At 40.4% G+C, this 19,505-nt stretch overlaps 2 protein-coding genes across 3 annotated transcripts in view; one reads left to right on the forward strand and one right to left on the reverse strand.

Annotated features, from left to right (window-relative positions):
• Nucleotides 1-1,541: 1,541 nt before the first annotated feature.
• Nucleotides 1,542-16,956, forward strand: LOC110060712 (uncharacterized). 2 transcript variants are annotated; one of them, XM_020767504.2, is made up of 7 exons: nt 1,542-2,422; nt 7,673-8,133; nt 10,073-10,895; nt 11,323-11,593; nt 12,029-12,914; nt 13,095-13,559; nt 14,015-16,956. In XM_020767504.2, the coding sequence occupies exons 1-7, from the start codon at nt 2,356-2,358 to the stop codon at nt 15,161-15,163; spliced, it is 4,122 nt and encodes a 1,373-aa protein (XP_020623163.1). In that variant the 5' UTR covers nt 1,542-2,355; the 3' UTR covers nt 15,164-16,956. The 2 variants fall into 2 exon arrangements, with proteins under 2 accessions (XP_020623163.1, XP_020623164.1); XM_020767505.2 differs by having other exon boundaries at nt 1,543-2,422; nt 10,076-10,895.
• Nucleotides 16,957-17,862: 906 nt separating this feature from the next.
• LOC110060725 (uncharacterized) overlaps nt 17,863-19,505 on the reverse strand; it is a 6,552-nt gene continuing 4,909 nt past the window's right edge. Inside the window, exons 4-5 of the mRNA XM_020767520.2 lie at nt 18,939-19,082; nt 17,863-18,145 (exon numbers count right to left, since the gene is read on the reverse strand). Coding sequence (XP_020623179.2) covers nt 17,864-18,145; nt 18,939-19,082 — 426 coding nt within the window. The 3' untranslated portion in view covers nt 17,863. The remainder of the gene's footprint in view (nt 18,146-18,938; nt 19,083-19,505) is intronic.

Here is a 19,505-nt window from a genome sequence, read left to right on the forward strand (position 1 = left end):
TCGACGGGACAAAACTTACACATTTTAATACTGCTGAGAGGTCAAATGAAATTATTTATTTGAGTGACATGTAATGGAAGAGAATTTACACAGGAAAAAGAATGCTTCTTAACATTCTGTGTCAACAGTTTGTCCTAAATTGGTCAAAAACCTTGCATTACACCATTTTCTCGATGAGAATCCTGAGGAATATCAGTATTAGTTTCGCATCTACAAATTTCGTTTATGTTTATTTTTGAGTGGGCCGAACTAGTCAAAACAAAACAAAAAAACGGCTATTGTAGTATATATATATTTTGTGAAAAACTTATTCGGCCTCTAATGGATGCATCTACATTACTATTATAACTAAATTACCGACACAAGCTACCTGCCCTTCTATGAACGAAATTTGCGTAAATAGAACGTAAAATTATTGGCGCAAAACTAGCGAGGACCTTAGAGGCTTCAGTCATTAAATTCACTGAAGTGTGATTCCTTCAACGTGCTACGGCACAATTGGTATAAAAGTCCCTTTCATTTTTTTGACACTAAGGGTTTAGTTTTTTCCGGTAATAAAATTCAAGGTTGGTTGCATATTATTCAGAAAATAATTGAGTTCTAGTCCCTGTGTGAATTGCGCAAGTAATAGAAAATATAGGTTTAATTAATGTTTGATTCAAGGCTTGCGGAAATGTTCCCGCGTTGCAGTAAACTTTGAAAGTGACCTACTTCAAGAACTTTAAACCTAATACAATAAAACAAAGCTTTACATTTAAAAGAAAGGGACAATGAAATATTTACCTGCGGCCGTTAAAAATATGCTGATGGGAAAGTTTTTGAATATGTTCTTACAGAGCGATATAGGCCCAGGTTGGCTACCTATTATGTTACATTATTTCAGCTAGTGACAAAATTTGGGCGGTGCTGACGAAGTTAAGTGAGCCGAGCTTCCTATCCCTGAAAAATAGACGTAAAATCGCTCATACACATGCCTCAAAATATTAAGTCAACAAAAGAAATAAGAATGTTTCAGAAACACTCGAAAATAATAAAATTCAAGGCGTCGAAAGGTCTGTAAGGTCATTTAATGCACTGGGAGGACATTGGATGAACAACTCAAGTACAACTTCAAAACGAGTTTCAAGAAAAAGTGCTATCATCAATGTTTTGTTTATTATGAGTTGGGCTTACTGCTCGCACTCAGTTGTTTTTATGTTTTATGTTGGCGTTCTCAATAGCTTCCCGCTAAAAATGTTGTGTATTTGGATAATTCATCGTTGGAGAGGGTTAATAACACGTCGAACAATATCCGGAATTTAACAGCTTTAGCCAGCAACTAACTGAGGACTAAGTGAAGCCCTTCTAGGGGGTAAAGCTCCGTTGTTAATCTCCCTATTCTCGCCACAAAAAGATTTACGATACACAAGCAGAACTAGCAAAATAAGGTGAAATGCTTCGTTTTAGCTGTTGAAAATTCCACTTTATCTTCCGGGCATAGACAATCCAATATTTCTCTTTCAAAGCACCGATTGGTTAGGAACAAACGAAAGCAGTTATCGCAGTTGTTATGTCAATCAGCTCATGAGAAAACATACGTCAATGAACTAGGAAACTAAAGCTATTAAAGGAAACAACAGTTAGTGGAGCACAAATTTATTTGTCAACTAACGTCATACTGGGAATTGGGGTTTACAGTATTTAGCAGCATCTTGAAAAGAATCCTGATTTACGACGAAGCTATGTCGCTTTCAGTTAAGTGTAATCGGAAATGGCAAGACAGTGTTGGTTTTTAGACGCAGAGGTGCCAAACGAGATTGGAGGGCTAAATGGCTCTAAACCTACACCGCTGTGACGTATTCCCAAGCAATAGGCACACACACACAAAAGGAAGGAAAGACCACTGCGATACTTAGCACTGTGAGGCGACAAAACAAGTTCAGCGGCAAGGGGGGTTGAAATAATCGCCGTTAATAACTCTACCCACCCAGCTGGGGTCGTACAGCAGGAAAATTTAGCGCCGGATTGCAACGATAGCTAACTTTCGGAAGCTGCGTGACATGATCAAACAGGCTGTCGATTGAAAATAATCTGTGTTTACAGATGACGTGAAACCTACGCAAACAAAGGGCAGAAAAAAGCAGTGAGCTTGTTGTATTCAGCACTAGGTCATTTACACTGCCGCAGGGAGATGAATTTCAATGCCCGTGTTAACTGAGGTGGAAATGGGCGGAGCTGAATCCTCATCTTACGAGCGGATATAAAAGCGAGAGCGGACTTATACAGATAAGCTGATTACAGCTGGCTGGCAGTAGGTCTGTCGTATGCTGATGTGTAATCCAGTCTTGGGAAACCGTCGCACCGAACAAGAAACCGATGGCTCTCAACCGGGAAACGACTCTCATTTTGCTGATTATCCTTCTCACTGGAACTGTAACCAATGGTGAGTGTGGTTTTGGTACTCTTTGTACATTATGATTCGTGCAAGAAATGGTTCTAACCCTTCTTAAGTACACAAACCTAAGTTACGGCCGGTTGATTTCCTCAAGCGCCCACATCATCTCTCAGCGCTGTGTTGACCTTACCGGACCTTGCATTAATCCCTCTTTAATCCCTACCGGTTGGTTAACCACTTCTCATTAGGTGGAAACCGTTAGATCGTTTTGTGCAACTCAGGGGAAAGGGTTTCTTGAGAACCACACGAGGGGTAGGCACTTCGAAGAACAAAACCCATACTTGCACACAAGTGACATCTTCCAGCAGTTTTATCCATGGCAGTGTTCAGCGAAGTTCAGTGATTTTCGAAGACTTTGATGTTTTGGGATTGATGGTTACTAACAATCTAACAGTTGATTTGGGGCAAGGGTCGACTACTGCTCTTAAGCGGCAAGAATTTCAAAAAACTCGAGGTATTCATGATGAAAACTAAATACCTGTTGGGTGAATTAAAAAGACCGAGTTTAGGAACATGTGGCGTAATTTGCACTAATTAATTACCTTTAATATTAAATTACTTAGAAAGCCTGATATTTTTGGCCCAAAGTGATGAATAACCCGTTTGCTTTGCCAGTTGTGTTCGAAGAACAAAAACTTGCTTTGTTTGGTTTAATGACCAAGTCTATTTTCATTGCATAGTGCTAACAGTTCAAATATTTCCATTTCACTGTACTTTAGAGTCGAAAACGAGAAATATATGTAAAACAGCTAATCTGATGGTGTGAAATAGATACATCTAAATCAGGTTTGCGCTTTCACCAAAACGTTGGGCGAAAGCCTTCCAACAAAATGGGATATTGTCAGATGAATGATGATGTGAGCTAATTTTATCTGCCGTCAGTAAAGGAATGTGAATTTCTTCCCGATATCAGACGGGCAATTTAACAAAAGCAAAGAGATATAAACTGAAAATTCCAAGCAATATTGGCATTTCAATCTTTTAAGCGAAATATAGTTCTTAGCGAGATATTGAGCCCGATATTAACAGGGTTAAAAAAATCCAGTTAATTGATAAGGTTACTTAAAAGATTCTGTAACTATTTCGAATGCACAATTACAACCATAACAATGCGTTGTAGAGAAGCTGGAATGTTTGCCAAAAAACAATTGCGACCAATTGGGAAAGAAACTTCCAGGCATATGTCAGTGTCTCCGGATAATAACTAGCTCATTGAAGAGGGCGGTCAGTTTATATAGCTCACGTTGCGGTGATTTTTAATACAAAGAACACAGTTCGGCCTTTCCGTGCTAAAAATTTAACTTGTTTTTCTTCCTTCGAAATCAATTACACCGGTAGAGTTTCTTTTCAAGAGGTCCTCTTAGAATCAGCTCCTTTCTACAACTTCTTTTAGTGTCTCTGTTTACCACAAAACGAGGCGGTATTTCACTCAGCGGTGAACATATCCACAAAGCTCGTACAGTATTTTGTTTTTGTTGTTGAGAAAATGGAGCGACTGGTAGCCGGATGGCGCTTTTTCGAACACTATCTGAAATGGTACTACGTCCTCAGATATTGTTTCAAATTGTTATGACAGTTTAAGAACGAAGAATTGCACCATACATGGCGAACGGTTGGTTTTATCTTTAGCACGATGCACTTATAATATTGTTGAATGACATGGCTTGTAGTACCCAGAGGTATAAAAAAACGACTTTTGGTCATGCAAAACTTTGTTTGTTTAAACTGAATATGTTTAAGTAAAAGTTCACGGGTAAGGGCCATAAAACACTGTGACAACGAAAAGTAGTGACCCTTGCTGCTTTCATTAAGCTATTCCAGAGGCTGACGCGCTTTTAGAAATTATCATCTTCGAAGCAATAATCTGTCAAGAATTTTCTATGCCTTTATCGCGTATTTCAAATTACTTGCCCTTACTCTGGCATATAACCGAATATTAAGGTCTTATCGACAAAATACCTCAGTTGTAATGCATTACATGCGACAAGAACGTTCCGAAGCCACTTGTAAACTTCCATAAAATGGCTTGTTTTCGAAGAGTTACTAAACATGGCCTTATTACAATCTGTCATCAATTTTTTAATACCCTTCAATCTCATATAGTAACCGTATGAGGTATCTAAGTAAACAGGAAAAAATGAACGCTTTTAGATTTTTAAAATATCTACTCTCCTGTTAAGAGTGTTACGAGTGGGCCTCGAGACACAAAGTCTACTTCATTCTTGACATGCACTTCATGTTCAGTGAAGCAGTTGTTGCTGGTAGTTTCGGGAACTGCTTATCAGCTTGTAATACTGTGTTTGAAACACTGAACGTTTGATAAGTATCCACCCAAAGGCATATTGAGTTGAGTTGTCTCAGTTTTGCATCACGCCCAAACCAAGTAAGGTGCATTATGGACAAATCATGCCATGTGTATCTACAGCTCTCAAGTATATGAATATTGATAGGGGTGATTTAGGTGCACAATATTGTAATATCCATTTTTCCACACAAAGCATAACAAAGCACTAGTTTGGTCTTTAAAGTTGGCTCTAGAGCGAGTTCAAACGGAAACTAAACCATTTTGAGCCATTCAGGGCAAGTTTCTGTAACCTTTCAAAGCAAAGTTGGTAGGCTAAGCCGTTTACTAATCCATAATGAAAATTTTTCGCTGCTTTTGTGGTTGTCATTCTGTTCTTTTCATATTATAAGTAGTTTTAATGGCACTGAAGTGTTTACGTGGGATAATTGGATTCGCTAACATTAAAAAAACCCGCCGGCCGCGCTTTATCAATGCGGAAAAAAAAAAGAGAGATTCATTTGGTTTTCACTGGAAGCCATAAGAAATTTTTGATTAGTAGCATAACTAAAAAGCAATGTTTATTTTTCCTCCAAATTGCATGGTCATCCTGTATTACACCCATATCGTACCAGAAGCTCAATAAAGTGTCCGATAGAGTGAAGATAACTTAGACGATTCCTCTGGGCATTGCGTTTTCAGACTCTGTCATGTTGTGAACGGAACAAAATCTTAGTTAATTCATCCGTCGTATTTGTGCCGAGGAGAGAACAGTAAAACATATGGTTTTGAAACTTTCCATTCTACCAGACCGTTGTGGTCATCTGAATAGGCTAGTATACAGTTTCTTTTCATCAAGCTCGTAAAACAAATGCCTTTGCCCGCCGGCACAAGACAGTAGATTTCCTTGCCGTTGTATTGTCTTGTTTTCGTTTTTTCACCTTATGACTAATATTCCATTCATTTTTGAAACGTTTACAAATTTTACGACCGTATATTATTGTGATGTTCGGAGTTTGAAAGACGTGAATTGTGATATTATAAATGGTTTTTCCTTCAAAGTACTTGGCTTCGCAGTAACAACAAAGACAGTTCTCAACGTTGCAGTCACCCTATCATTAGATTGTTCTTTAGCAGCTTTAACAATCACTCCCTCCCCTCGAAGTTTGAATGATTCGTTACAATTATCAAGCTGCGCAGTTTGAAATAAACAGGAATGTTATTGTATGAATTTCCGCCTTCTATCGACCGTTATTTGTAACCTTTTTAATCTCAACCTCCAATTTCCGCACTTAAAGTGTAATCTGCTGGTCCCACTGAGAAGAATTTACGACTGCAAAAACATTAACATAAGCTTCGCAGTCACATGGCAAAGCCCTTTCTTCACGTAAATTAGGATGTTGACTTCGTTTTCTCAGAAAAGTAGTACGAAATCAAGGTGAGATAGACGCGGAAAAGCTTCCACCTTACACACACCTACTGACGGTATGGGTTATGGAAAAGAGTTGTTCTAAAGCCATTACAAAGAATACACGTGGTCAACCTAAATTAATCCAGCGGTCAAAGTTAAATTCTACTTTGTTAATTTACCTAGTTTTTACGCTTCCTAAGTTCGGTAATCAGTTGTTGATACCGTGCACGGGAGAGATGACGTTTTCAGTGACAAATCCATACTGCATCAGCTTTTGTGGAAGTCAAAATGTTGCCATAGTTTGGAGGGTTTGTGAGAGAAAACAGTGGGAATGAATTTCCCGTAAAGTGCTTGCTTTTAAACAGTCACATATGGCCACGTGGATAATTGTGGAAAGTGGGTGTCTGGGGACATCACCACATCGAGACATATAAGTCACAAAATACTCCTTAATAAAGTGCCCGTCAAACAGCACAGGCGCCCAGTAGATTGCAAGAAACGACAATGCCTTAAGTTTATTTTCGTAACTCTCGTAGTAGCACTCGGTTTATAATTAGCGAAAGAGAGAAAATAAAGACTGCAAGAGAATGTTGGTTTTAGAGAGACAACAGGTTATCTGGCGTTGTATTGAAATGGAAATCTCCTCAAAGCTGTTCTTTGCCGTCATGTATGCCCTGTTTTGCTTTGAATACGCAGGCTTCTAAAAGTTTTGACGGCTCGGCTAACCACGTTCGTCAAGACGCAAGAAACAATATTTACTCTAGCACTTTGTTACCCCAATATTTCATGTTGCTATTATCAGTAGTGTTACTAAAGAGGTCATGATTCGTAATGTCTTATCTGAACACTGCTTTGCCCTGAAGACACAGCGGGAAGCCTTAACTGATCAATTAACTTTTTAATACCAGTAAGATTTTTTGTATACAAACAGAGAAGTTTCAACGCTCAAGGTCACATACAATGCTGGCCGCCACACAGGGTGCTAATGTGTGTAGTGCCCAAGATGGTGGACGCAAACTAGTTCTTCAACGATTTTTTTAACAATAATCTGAATGCAAAATTTGCCAATATGCCAGAGTTTTTTCAACGGGACACCTTAAAGGCGATTTGCTGCACTTTTGGTCAAAACAGTGTAACATTACGGCTAAATAACTTGACTCGTGCATAAAATGCTTTTAGAACACCATGTAGATGCAATTAGCTTTGAGTGATTTTTCCAAGGCACGACGTCATAATTTAAAAAAGTCTGCCATTCTTAATTCTTCAATTTGACGTCACAACTGAGTACATGCCCCACCCCTCTTCTCATCAGAGCAGGCATTGCATGGCTTCAGTGCACTTTTAGAGTGATTTTTAATAAAACTAGAACATTCGTTTTAGGTCTCCATCATTGAACATATGTCTTTTGTGTTTTGACATTTCAGTCATTCTCATGTTAGTGTACCTTTCTATGGCTTATCATGATAGTGAACCTTCCTATGGCTTTTAGATTTATCAGTTTCGATAACGACGCGCAGCACTGACTGTAATCAATACGTTTTTACAGGTTTGGAAGACTCCTTCACCATCATAACAGATGAGGATGACCCGGTCACATTTGACTTTCTGAAGTACAACAAAGCTTCTGAAAAGCTTGCTCCAAACGTCATCATTGTTGAGCATCCGAAATATGGAGCATTTACGAGTTCACCAGACGGCAACCTCAACATACAAAACGAAATGTGTGACGCTCAAGCAACGTACATTCCAAACGAGGACTTCTCAGGTGAAGATGTCTTCGTGTATTCGTATCTTTACGAAAATCTTACGACGACTTCCGATGGCAAACTTCAAGCTAGAATCATCGTCCGACCACAGCCTGATCCTATTATTGCGCAGTCTGATGAGATCGCCATGACATCCGATGATGGTCACGTGCATATTCCAGTATTAAAGAATGATTACAGCAAGGACAGATCAGCAGTGTGTATAACGACAGAAGAGAAACATTACTCGGAGGCAAAAAAGGTACTTACTGAATTGATCAATCTTTTGTAGCAGGGCGGTTTTCAATCGAGTGTCGAAAGTACAGTAATCAGCCAATTACTTTGGTTTTGGTTTTGGTTTTGGTTTTGGTTTTACTACACTCAACTGAAAATCGCTCTCAGAACTAAGTTTAATTAAACTTCGCATGTTAGTTATAGTCTCCCTATAGTCCAGAACAAGAACCTTTTCCCAGGTTTGGTAATTAAAATTCTAGAATTGTTTTAAGTATACGTGCTTATTACCTGTATTAAATACGTTTATGCTACTATGACCCAGTTTGTAGTTTTCAATGATTCTCCCAATACACAAGTGTATAAATAATTTTTCTGTTATCCTTATTTGCCTTCATTTATCATCTTGTTTTCTCGTTTGTTAAATTGCTCTTACCACGCACAATGTTAATCATATTAATCATAAAAATTACAATTTCCTTGATTGTGATTGGTTTAAAAAACTCCTTTTTTCCACTAATTCACTTACCAAGTTATTATCGGACAGTTTGTTACTGGACAGTTTGTTATCGGACAGTTCAATACGCCAATCACATTCAAAGTTGTAGTTTAGGGTGGCTCCCTATAGTTTTACGATCGTACGAGCGCTGAGGAAGTAATCTGCGCGCGCTCAAAGGAAACGTCAGTGTTTTTCGATATTTTATTACGTCAACATGAGCACAAAAAGCAAAACTGACAGTGAATTTTCTCGCGTTTCCTTCGGTGAAATTCCGTTAAATATGGCAGATTGGTAGGAGTTCGTTTTTCAGGGAAATCTATAAGACCAGATTTTTTGCAGCGGTAAAAGACATAAATTTGAAAATATCGAAAAAACTGCCTTTACAAACCCTACTTTTTTCGTGTTTAAAATTCGTATCCCGCTGGAAGCGATGTGATGTAAAAATTTTGGAAGATTTCACCGAAGGAAATTCATGAAAATCACAAATAAAGCCATAAAAAAAGGAAAAAATAAATTTGTTTGGGCATTTAAAATTCAAGACTAAATCCCAAAATTTTAACAGAGATGACAGCAAAATACTATTTAATCATTGCTTATTATATGTGATAAGTTTGAGAGGACTAGGTGTGAAAGCGAATGAAAAAACAGCATTCAAAACATAACACTTGCGCGCGCAACGCCATAAATGATTACCCTATGGAGACACCTTAAATCAACCAGTCACATTCAAAGTTGTAGTTACGTGCGTGCGTGCGCTTGCTTGCTTTTGTGTTTTTGGCGCCTAATTGCCGGTAGGAGGCGCGGTGACCTTAGAATGTTTACATCTCCTTTGTAGGTATTTTAATGCAAATTTTGCCTTTCTTTCATAACTTGGCTATTCTTCTTTATTCGGAAATTGTAATTTTTATGATAAATTGGTAATAAGACTTCGCGTCGTCCAATTCGGTTTATAATCGATTTTGTTATCACTCTTATGACAACATACCGAATTGAGCTCCACTCAGTCCTATTACCATTACTTATTGTGCTTTTTGTACTTATGATGCTGTAAAAGTATCAAAGTCGATTAAACTTCAGTATTTACTCACTCGGCCCACATGAAATTCCATGCTGTTGAAGTGTGTTGCAGCTCTTCAGAGGTTGTGTAGTAATTTATTGGTTCGTCTGTAGACACGTAGTACAAGAGCAATTAATGCGTTTTTTCTCATTTCGGTCAACTGGACGCATTGCTCAGATAAAGGCTATATATTTCTACATCAATAGACGATTCGACTGAGGCCTTTGAGGTACTGTTATTCTTTTATTCCAAGCTTTTGCTGATCTAAGACATGTCATGAAATGTAGAGAACAACAGTATTGGACTTGAAAGAATAACAGTAGCTCGAGGCCTCAGTCAAATCGTCTATCAGTTAATTAACAACCCAACATTCTCCTGAAGGACAGCTTCAATCGTATACTATCTCTACATTAGCAGATGAAATTTGAAGATGTAGCAGTGCACCTGGGCATGACCGCAATCCAGCAGAAACCACCGAAGGCTCCTGAATGCTTGTTTGACCAGTTTGATCCAAGGCTAAAAATCTGGATTCCTGGTTCGTTTTGTATTGTAGAGATCAGCTCTGGTGCGGCAGCAACTGCAGACTACGATGGCGACGGGCTCATGGATATTTACTACGCGCGCATGGATGGTCCAGATCAGCTGTGGCGTAACCTTGGTAACGGCACTTTTAAGGAGTTTACTACCGAAGCCAACCTTAGCTCGACTGCTTTCCACCGCTCGTCAGCTGTAGCTTGGGTGGACGTAGACAACGATGGTGACATGGACATTTACGTGGGTACCATGGCGGAGAATAGATTTTACCTGTACATAAATGATGGCATGGGCCATTTTACTGAGGAGGCCGAAGAGAGGGGCGTCGCTTTAAAGCCTGTGATACCACCATACAAAACAAGCACCATGACCATTGCAGTCGGGGATTACGACAGAGATGGCTGGCTTGACATGTACACCACAGAGTGGCTACCTCATCTTGATCTCGGCTTCGATTACAAAAACTTCACCCACTCGAACTGCCGCCTGCTCAGGAATCTGGGAGCGCAAGGCAAACCGGGATACTTTGAAGATGTGACGGAGCACGCGGGACTGGGGAAGACCAAGGAGCCTACAGTGGCCGCAGACAGGTTTGGTGGAGTTGATGTGAGGTACTACGGTGTGATGAACACTGGTTTGCTCAGGGATATCATTCCAGGACCGTTTAAGTTGGCAGCCATGTTTACTGATTTGGATAACGATGGTAAGACTCCCTTTACTAAGAGTGATAAGCGAGGAATACAATGTTGGCAATTCAGGTGAAATTCCTGTTTGCAACTGTTTAAATATTTCCTGTTTTATTTAAATTCCCTTTATACGGCTTCTATTAGTTTGTGAGTCAAAATATCGCAATGATTATCTACTCTAGGAACCCTTTAAATGCAGTATTCATTATTAGCTCATTTGCGAGATAGTTGCTTACTCGAAACTTAACACGCAAAAAAGCTCTTAATTTGGTGTATTCTAAGTTTGCAAGTCTTTTACAAAAAGTAATCTATAACTGCAGATTAGACGCCAAACTGCAAAACTTGGCAAGTCATCAAAAAGTAATTTCGAACCCTCGCACCTGTTACCGACAAAATATTCAAAGATTACACCAATGACATTTATAAATGTAAAATGCATTTTAGGTCACCAAGACCTTATAGTGAATGGAGATTTTAAAACAAGCGCTATCTACTGGAACAATGGTGACGGAACGTTCACAGAGGGGACTGAGGAGAGCGGTGTTGGAACGGACGAGAATGGCATGGGTTCCACAGTAGGGGACTATGATCTTGACGGCCTGCAGGACTGGTTTGTAAGTAGCATTTACATGTCTAAGGAACAGATGGAGCCTTTTAGAGAAGTGTACCTTGGTGGAGGAATCATATTTGGAAACACTGGGAACAGGCTTTTCAGGTGAGTAGCAGAAAACGAACGAAGACCACGGAACGTAACCTGTTTGACTAGTTTAACGTCAGCAATGACTATCGGAAGTCACGTGTTCTCTGACCGTGCAACTTGTTTGTACTAATCAGGATGTCCTTTGAGCCAGTAACACGCCTGTAACAATGGTTTTCTGGCCATTTCCCATCATAGTAATCGGAACTTGAGAGAGGTTTGTTTTTTAATCATTGCAGACCTGTCGTTGGGGCATGACAACAAAGTATTTCTTTTGTTTTACCTCACAAGTTGAGCCGGCGTCGGAGGGCTTGTTAATGCTTTATCTTTGATTTGAAAACATAGTTTTGTAACAAATTTTGAATACTGGCGATGATGCTTTCTGTCAATAGAAGGCCACTGGAACAGGCCTCACTGTTTCTCATCTATTTCATTATTTAATCGCTTTCACAGGAACGAGGGAGGCCGTAAATTCTCTGACCAGACTGACGCGGTTGGAGTTCGTTTCGGGAACTGGGCCTGGGGTGCAGCGTTTTTTGACTTTGACAACGATGGGGACCTGGATCTCATTCACACAAACGGTTTTGATGACCCAGAAGTGACTGATACTGATTTCCTTCACCACACGCCAACGCTCCTATACCGAAACACGTTTTTTGAGGACAATAACGGGCAAATCCAGTTTGAGAAAATTGGAGCCAATATGGGCGTCACTGATGTTTTTGATGGACGAGGAGTGTTCGTCTTCGACTACGAGGAAGATGGCGATTTAGATGTTTTCATTGCAAACAACGCTAATCGTCCCGTTCTTTATCGCAACATTGGAGGCAACAGCGTCGATTACATTCGCGTCAAAGTTCTTGAGGCTGGCGTGGATAGGGAGAGTTATGGCGCATGGGTCTTCATGTATTCTCCTCGGCTAGAGAAGGAAGTCATTCGCGAGGTGCGAAGCGTATCCGGGTTCTCAGCCCAAGGAGAATATGTAGCTCACTTTGGGCTGGGTACGGAAACCGCTGACACTTTCCGAATCCGCGTCTACTGGCCAGCCACTAACAACACTCGGATTATTCACGACGTGCGACGCCGATCATCTGTTACAGTGCGTGATATCTGGGGCCATCGTAATGTAGTTGAGGAGACCACTTCACCAAGTGAATCGGTTCCAGAGTGCACCAGATTGGTAGTGAAGGAGGTGATCCGGGCGCCAGAGCATGGGCAACTGGTGGTAGGCCCGAAGCACGTGACATACTATCCTGACGCGGAATTTTCTGGGGAAGATAGTTTCAATTATGCTGTAAGTGATGGAGTGAGCACAGCAGTTGCTACGGTCAATGTCAAGGTAAGAAATAAAATTGAAACACAACCACTACAATAAACTACATCATCAGTGTTGTTTAAACTATAGGATGACACAAACAAGTAGTTTGCTTCACTTTGTTGATTTGCTTTTATTCAGTCTTAAGACAGCGCTCCCATGCTTATTGAAAATCTCTAACAAAAAAGTATCTTCTCATTTTAGGTCGACAAAGTGGAAGCCCCTGCACCCTCACCAGACCAGTTATCAGATAAGTTTGCTCGACTGGACGCTGTCAACAACAACCCCGCTCAGCCCGACTGCGGCAAACCATTCATGCCGCTTCTACGCCTGCTACCTCCTGCTTACGACGACGGCTTCGACGCACCTGCGGGCTCAAACAGGTCAAGCCCTCGACTTATTTCCAATGTTGTATGTGACCAGCGAGTTGATGTTTTCAGTAAGACCGGCCTAAATGACTTCCACGTGCACTTTGGACAGATGCTGGCTCATGACACTGACTTCGCCACGCCATATGCAAATTTCCTCACCACTGATAATTTAGGTATCCCGATTCCCGAGGGTGACCCGTGGTTCGACCCACACGGGACAGGCAAGGAAATTATGCGATTCAGAAGATCTGGGATCCTGCAGACCAGCGGTAAAATGCATGGACGACCACGTGAACAGGTGATTTTTGTAGAAGTTAACTTCCTAACTCCCTGTCGGAGAAAGCTGTTATTCGGTGCCACGCACTGGACATCGTTTCAGAATAATGCCTAAATAATGTAAAACGTTTCAAAAGAATCATTTCATTTGAATTAGAATCAATTTGCGAGTGAAACTTGACCCCACATTCTTGAAAAAGTTTCCATGCGGCCTCATTGTGAAACAAAACAAAATTGCAGTTAAAGGGCAAAAACTAGAAACTCAGAGCAGTAACAAAAATCCCTAAAGGGTTTTGTTTGCTTTTGTCGTCAAGATCCAATCTTAGGGAGGAGGGTTGGAGCTTGAATGGGTAAATGCGTTTTGTCGTTTTGTCAGTAACTGTGTGTGTAGTGTTTGTTTTCTTTTATGAGAAAAACTCGATATCTAAGGGCCTTAAATGAAAAGCTACAAATGCCTTGTTCTTGTTTATTTGGCAGATCAACAAAGTTACAGCTTTTATTGATCTGTCTCTAGTGTACGGCTGTGATGATGGGCGAGCAAAAGCTCTACGTACCATGACAAACGGGAAACTGAAACACCAGTCAAGTGATATTCTAGACTTCAACACTAAGGAAGTTACCAACCTGAACCTCCTCAACGGACCACGAGACAAAATGCTTGTTTCTGGAGATAACCGAGTGAACGTACAACCGGGCCTTATTGCCTTACACACCCTGTGGTCACGTGAGCACAATCTGATCTGTGACGAGCTCCTTCGGCAGCCTGGAAACGAAAATATGGACGACGAGACTCTGTTCCAGCACGCACGGGCTTTGGCTCGTGCCAAATGGCAGAAGATAGTCTGGAACGAGTTTCTTCCCACAGTGATCGGCCTGGAGGAGTTCGAGAAACTGGGGCAGTACCAGGGATACAACGCATCTATCAAGGTTGGCATTTTCAACGAGTTTGGCACAGCGGCCTTTAGGTTTGGTCACAGTCAAGTGGGAAATATCATGCCGCGACTGGACGAGAACTGGACCATGATTGGTAACGGTCACTTATCCTTGCGTGACGCCTACTTCAACCCAGGACGCGTGCTCCATGAGGGTGGTATTGAGCCGCTGATAAGAGGTATGATGGTACAGAAGGCTCAGGAAGTCGACTTGAAGTTCTCTGACTCGGTGCGTAACTTCCTCTTTGGAACAAACACGATGGGGCTCGATCTTGTGGCTATAAACATTCAAAGAGGAAGAGATCACGGGATTCCAGATTATAACACTGTCCGTGAAGGAATAGGCTTGCCAAGGCGTAAATCTTTTGCCGATGTTACTCCAGACAAGAAGATACAAGAGAAGTTAGAGCAGGTCTACTCGAGTATTGATGATGTTGATCTGTGGATCGGTGGTTTGGCGGAGCCCCATGTCGAAGGAGGAACTGTGGGCGAAACGTTTGCTCGCATCATCGCTCTTCAGTACCGCGTGTTACGCGACGGAGACCGGTTTTGGTACGAGAACGTAAACACGGCATTGTATCAGCTGAAGGACAGGACCAATATACCAACCCAAGGAACTACTATGGTAGAGGTGCTGTTTAGGACCACTGGAATCAAGTGGAAAGGTTCTCCATTTATCGCTCAGGACAACTGAAGTAATCAACAAAAACCCAGCTCAAAGTATTGAAAAGTCCGCTGGGTTGGCACTGTCAATCAAACTGAGCAAACGACGCGAGGAGTTACAACGGTAGTCACCAGACTCTCGCACGTTGTTATCGCGTGCACTGTGATAAAAGATACAAGTGACAATGTTTACTTAGGCAAGCGAGCGATAAGAAGCTACCTAAAATTGCACGATAATAATGTGTTCTACAATAGTTTTACCTAACTCTCTATTTAAACGGCCTCCAAAGGTTAAACTGAGAAACCTGCTTTGTTCAGTGTGTAAAATAAGAAAAAATTCCACTGAATTAGATGTCTCTTACATCCAAATGAATCTGGAGCAAACCTTTAGCTTGGGACCGAGAAATGTGCTCTTCATAAGCGTGTTTTTGTTTTTTTCGTTGTAAATCGCTTTTCGCTGCATACAAAGGAACGTTCAGCGACATTTAGTGATTGTTTTGCCATAGTGGAGTTGCACTGTATCGTGTGAAAACGTGACGTTTTCTGTAGATAGCGAGGCACGAAGTAAGACATGCAAAAATATAAGCTTCAGTTTCCCATTATTGGAGTTTGCAGGCACAGTAGTATAACTAAGTTTGCTATTAGCAACCCATATGGAATTGATGCTCTATTCTCGTTCTTTGCTCGGAAATATTTTTAGTGTACAGCTGAGTTTTTCGAGAAACAACAACAACAACAACAACAACAACCACCACCATTTTATTTTGCATAATACAGAGAATATCATTCAGCACAAGAATACATTAAACTTAAATAAGCAAAAAAACTACTCAAAATAGTAAAAACTAAACGAGCTGAGTAGTTACAAGAATTATTACGCTATAAATCGGTTGTTGCTTCGGTTGCTTTGGTTGTTGGTTTGTGCTTCATAGGATTTGTCAGTCATTGACTGGAAATATCTTAGAACAAGTTTGGTGTAAAGTACCGACGCCACAAAGAGTAAGCTTTTACACACATCAGCCAATTTAAATTGTTCCATACATGTGTCTTGAATGAAAACTGAGAATAAAATGGACCTTTAGAACGACTCCCTGCAAAATAGACTTAAAAGACAGAGAAGGGTTCACGCTTCACCTTGATTGATTTTCGTCAGGCTTTATCCGCATTAGAGTAGGTTTTAAAGATATTCGTATGCAACGTGGCAGCAAATTAAACAGAGCGGTCAACACTGCATTAAAAACGCATAGCCGGCGAAAAGCGCGGGAAAGTCGCGCCAGGCAAATTACGACTGTGTTGGTTTCGTTTCTGATTGGTAGAGATGTGAACACTCTTACCGTGAATGGTTAAGTGTGATTCACGTGTCTACTAACAAAAGGACACGCATAATTAATTTCGGTCGTCATGGGAAACACTTATATTTACACATATAGCTACCATATACCACAGACTGTAATGAAACATCGAGAGCTTAGTATTTCTTGCTGCGTTCTGTAAGTGTCATGGGTAAATGGACGGAAATTCAGTTGAGGTTTTGGTAAAGTTATCAGTGTACTCGAATATTATATGTAACTTGAACTGTAAATAGATATGTATTTATTAATCACATTATTATGTAGTTATTGTTTATTTAGGCATATAAGTGTTCTCTTTTAAGAAATTTTACCCTTATTAGGACTCAAAAATACAACTTATACAAGGAACTGGACTCCTGTTTTAGATACGAATTCAATTTAACGGTCATATTTTTAACACTATTTTAAACATTACAAAACTGTTGCTGATCTGTCAGAAATCAAAAAGTAATAAGACTAAGTGTTGCACAAACTGGCTCAAGACTTTGTGGCTGCGAATGAATAAGGCGCGTTATTATATAGGTAACCCCGCGGCGAGCGCGCGAACCAAATCCTGCGCAGTGATTGGCTCTCCAATGGAGCTATCTTCCCTACTGGGAATTTTCCCACCGCTTCCCGTGTTGCGTGTTTATGGACCTCGACTACGTCTCCGTCCATAAACATGTAAAACAAACAAGACCAATAGACAACCATCTTGACTTCACGTTTAGTCAATAACTCATATTTTCTTGGCGTTCAGCTGACTAAATAAAGAACTACAACACCCTCGCCGTTCACTGTTCATCAAAAAATACAGATTGAATTTAAGAATCTGTTTTATTCACTGCATCAAAACTCCTCTCTCATCATAGAAATTTAAACAGAAATTTTTACTTATTAGTAAAACATCCGCAGTTTTCCGTGGTTCGCGGGTTATTCCTAGGAAAGAAATATATAGCACAAAATAACTATCTGAACATTATCTTAATGCTAGAAGACTGGGTGAGAAGGTTCCAGTCTCTCTCAAGACACCTGTTTAAGTTTAAGTTTTAAGTTTTACATGGCAACGATAAACTGGCGTGTTAATTGGATGACAAAAGGACTGTGAGCCCCAGTTCGAGTTTGGATCGAAAACATCGTGAACAGCGCATGGCTCCTATCGATGAAAAGACCATGCCTACCGTTTTTCTTCTAAATTTTGGAGGATGGAAATGTTCGGAAATAATAAGTGATTAAACGAGCTTATTTTGCATGTGGACACGTTAATTGTGCGCCATCTTCTGTAGAAATCTCCCGTCATATACAAGTGGTATTCTTGGAGACAGATCAAGCTGGTGGTTAGAAAACAACATATCTTCGAATGGATCATTAAGGTATAACTAAAATGAACACATGTAGTTTCACGTAAATGTAATCTTACAATACGCGGTCTTCATGTCTGTTTTAGGTTCGTTTTTCTGTCTTGAGTTGCCGAATGACAATAAACAAAGGGATGCAGAATATTTAGTGGGGTTGATGTATTTTCTGACATTTTTACGACATACCTTTTCGCTGATACTTGGGTCATATTCGAGAATCTCAAGGCTCCAGTCGTTGTGGAAATCAGTGTTGTCATCTGAGAAATGAACACCATGTTTGATCTCATTAAACAACGAGTCTTCATCATTTTCAGAGCATTCAGGCTTAAAAACGAAATAAAATGTCAATGTCACTGGTGTTGTTTAGTCCCTCTTGGCCGGAGGGGCCTCAGCGACAGACTGAGACCAGAGGTCGACAGACGAGAATGGTTTTAACTCTTTTTAAATTCCGCCACTGGAAAAAAATAATCATTAGCGTAACATCCATCCAACACACAATCCCCTAATCATTTTAGATAGAAGCTTAAAATCACCGGACGACGAGCATCTCCACCCATTTCAGATGGGTTGACGTCCACTCTTAAAGTTAAACTTGTGTTCAAGTACCCTCATTCATCCTCATTTTCACGCACCTCGTGCTTGGTACTGTTTCTATGGTAGACTACAAGCAATCCCTAGCAACTTTCTCTTATAGATCGCCCAATGAAAAAAGTAGAGGCGAGCGCAAAAACTTTTTGCGTGGCTTTTTCCCCTCGCGCTTTTTTCGCTTCTCGCTGCAGCCTCTCACTGGAAAATAGACGCAATTACCACATCCCTGGTCAGACATATGGGTCTGTTGTGATGCCCCTGACTAGCTTGGCAAACATTTGGAACGAAAATGTACTGCTTGTAATCATAGATGACTGTTGACAGTAAAAAAATTATCGGTTCAACATTTTGTTCAGTCCTTTCTTTGACGAATTTGTGCTTCAAGTTACCAAGAAAAAAAAGAAAAATCAAAAAGAAATTCGCAAGCAATAAGTTAATACGCTGTAATATAAAGTTATTTACCAGGCAGGAAAGCCCCGGTGTAACTAACTGAAGTGAATAAGTAAATAATCTGCCTTGACTTGTTTACCTTTTCTTTTTTTCCACTCTTGTCAAATGTCACTCGATTCTCTTGAGTTGAAGTTCTGTCGGACCCAGGCTCTTCGCTTTCTATTTCTTCGCAAGAATCAAATGAAATATCTTCGTATTCATCTGTTCCTGTGTCACATGACCTCTAGTGGAAGGAGATAAAAGTGTTCTTATTTTCTACAAGCAGAGATTCCTCCATTACATACATACCCTTTTTTTCTTCAACCACCAAAACACTGAGTCGGGAGAACAAGTATTGGTTAATGCGGACAGCTCGTCTTCAAGAGTGCCGCGGTTTCCATATACCGTACTTGCTTGAAAACATCACCTATTTTCATTACGTCGTGTTGTCATGTTGTAATCACTTGGCCATAGAGGTGCTATCTTGGAATACTGCAGTATGGCTGAGAGGTTGTCCGGCACCCATGAAAATACCTTTCGATCGAAACTTTCAGTTTCATTACCACAAAAATTGTCAAACTTTTGAAACTTCATGAGATTGCATGTCCTAGACATCTAGACACCCCACCTCCCCCCTCTGTCCCCCCGCCCCTCTCCCATAACAGAA

Source organism: Orbicella faveolata, unplaced genomic scaffold, assembly GCF_042242905.1.
Source record: "Orbicella faveolata isolate gen_17 unplaced genomic scaffold, um_ofav_v1 contig_15, whole genome shotgun sequence".
NCBI classification, from domain to species: Eukaryota; Metazoa; Cnidaria; class Anthozoa; order Scleractinia; family Merulinidae; genus Orbicella; species Orbicella faveolata.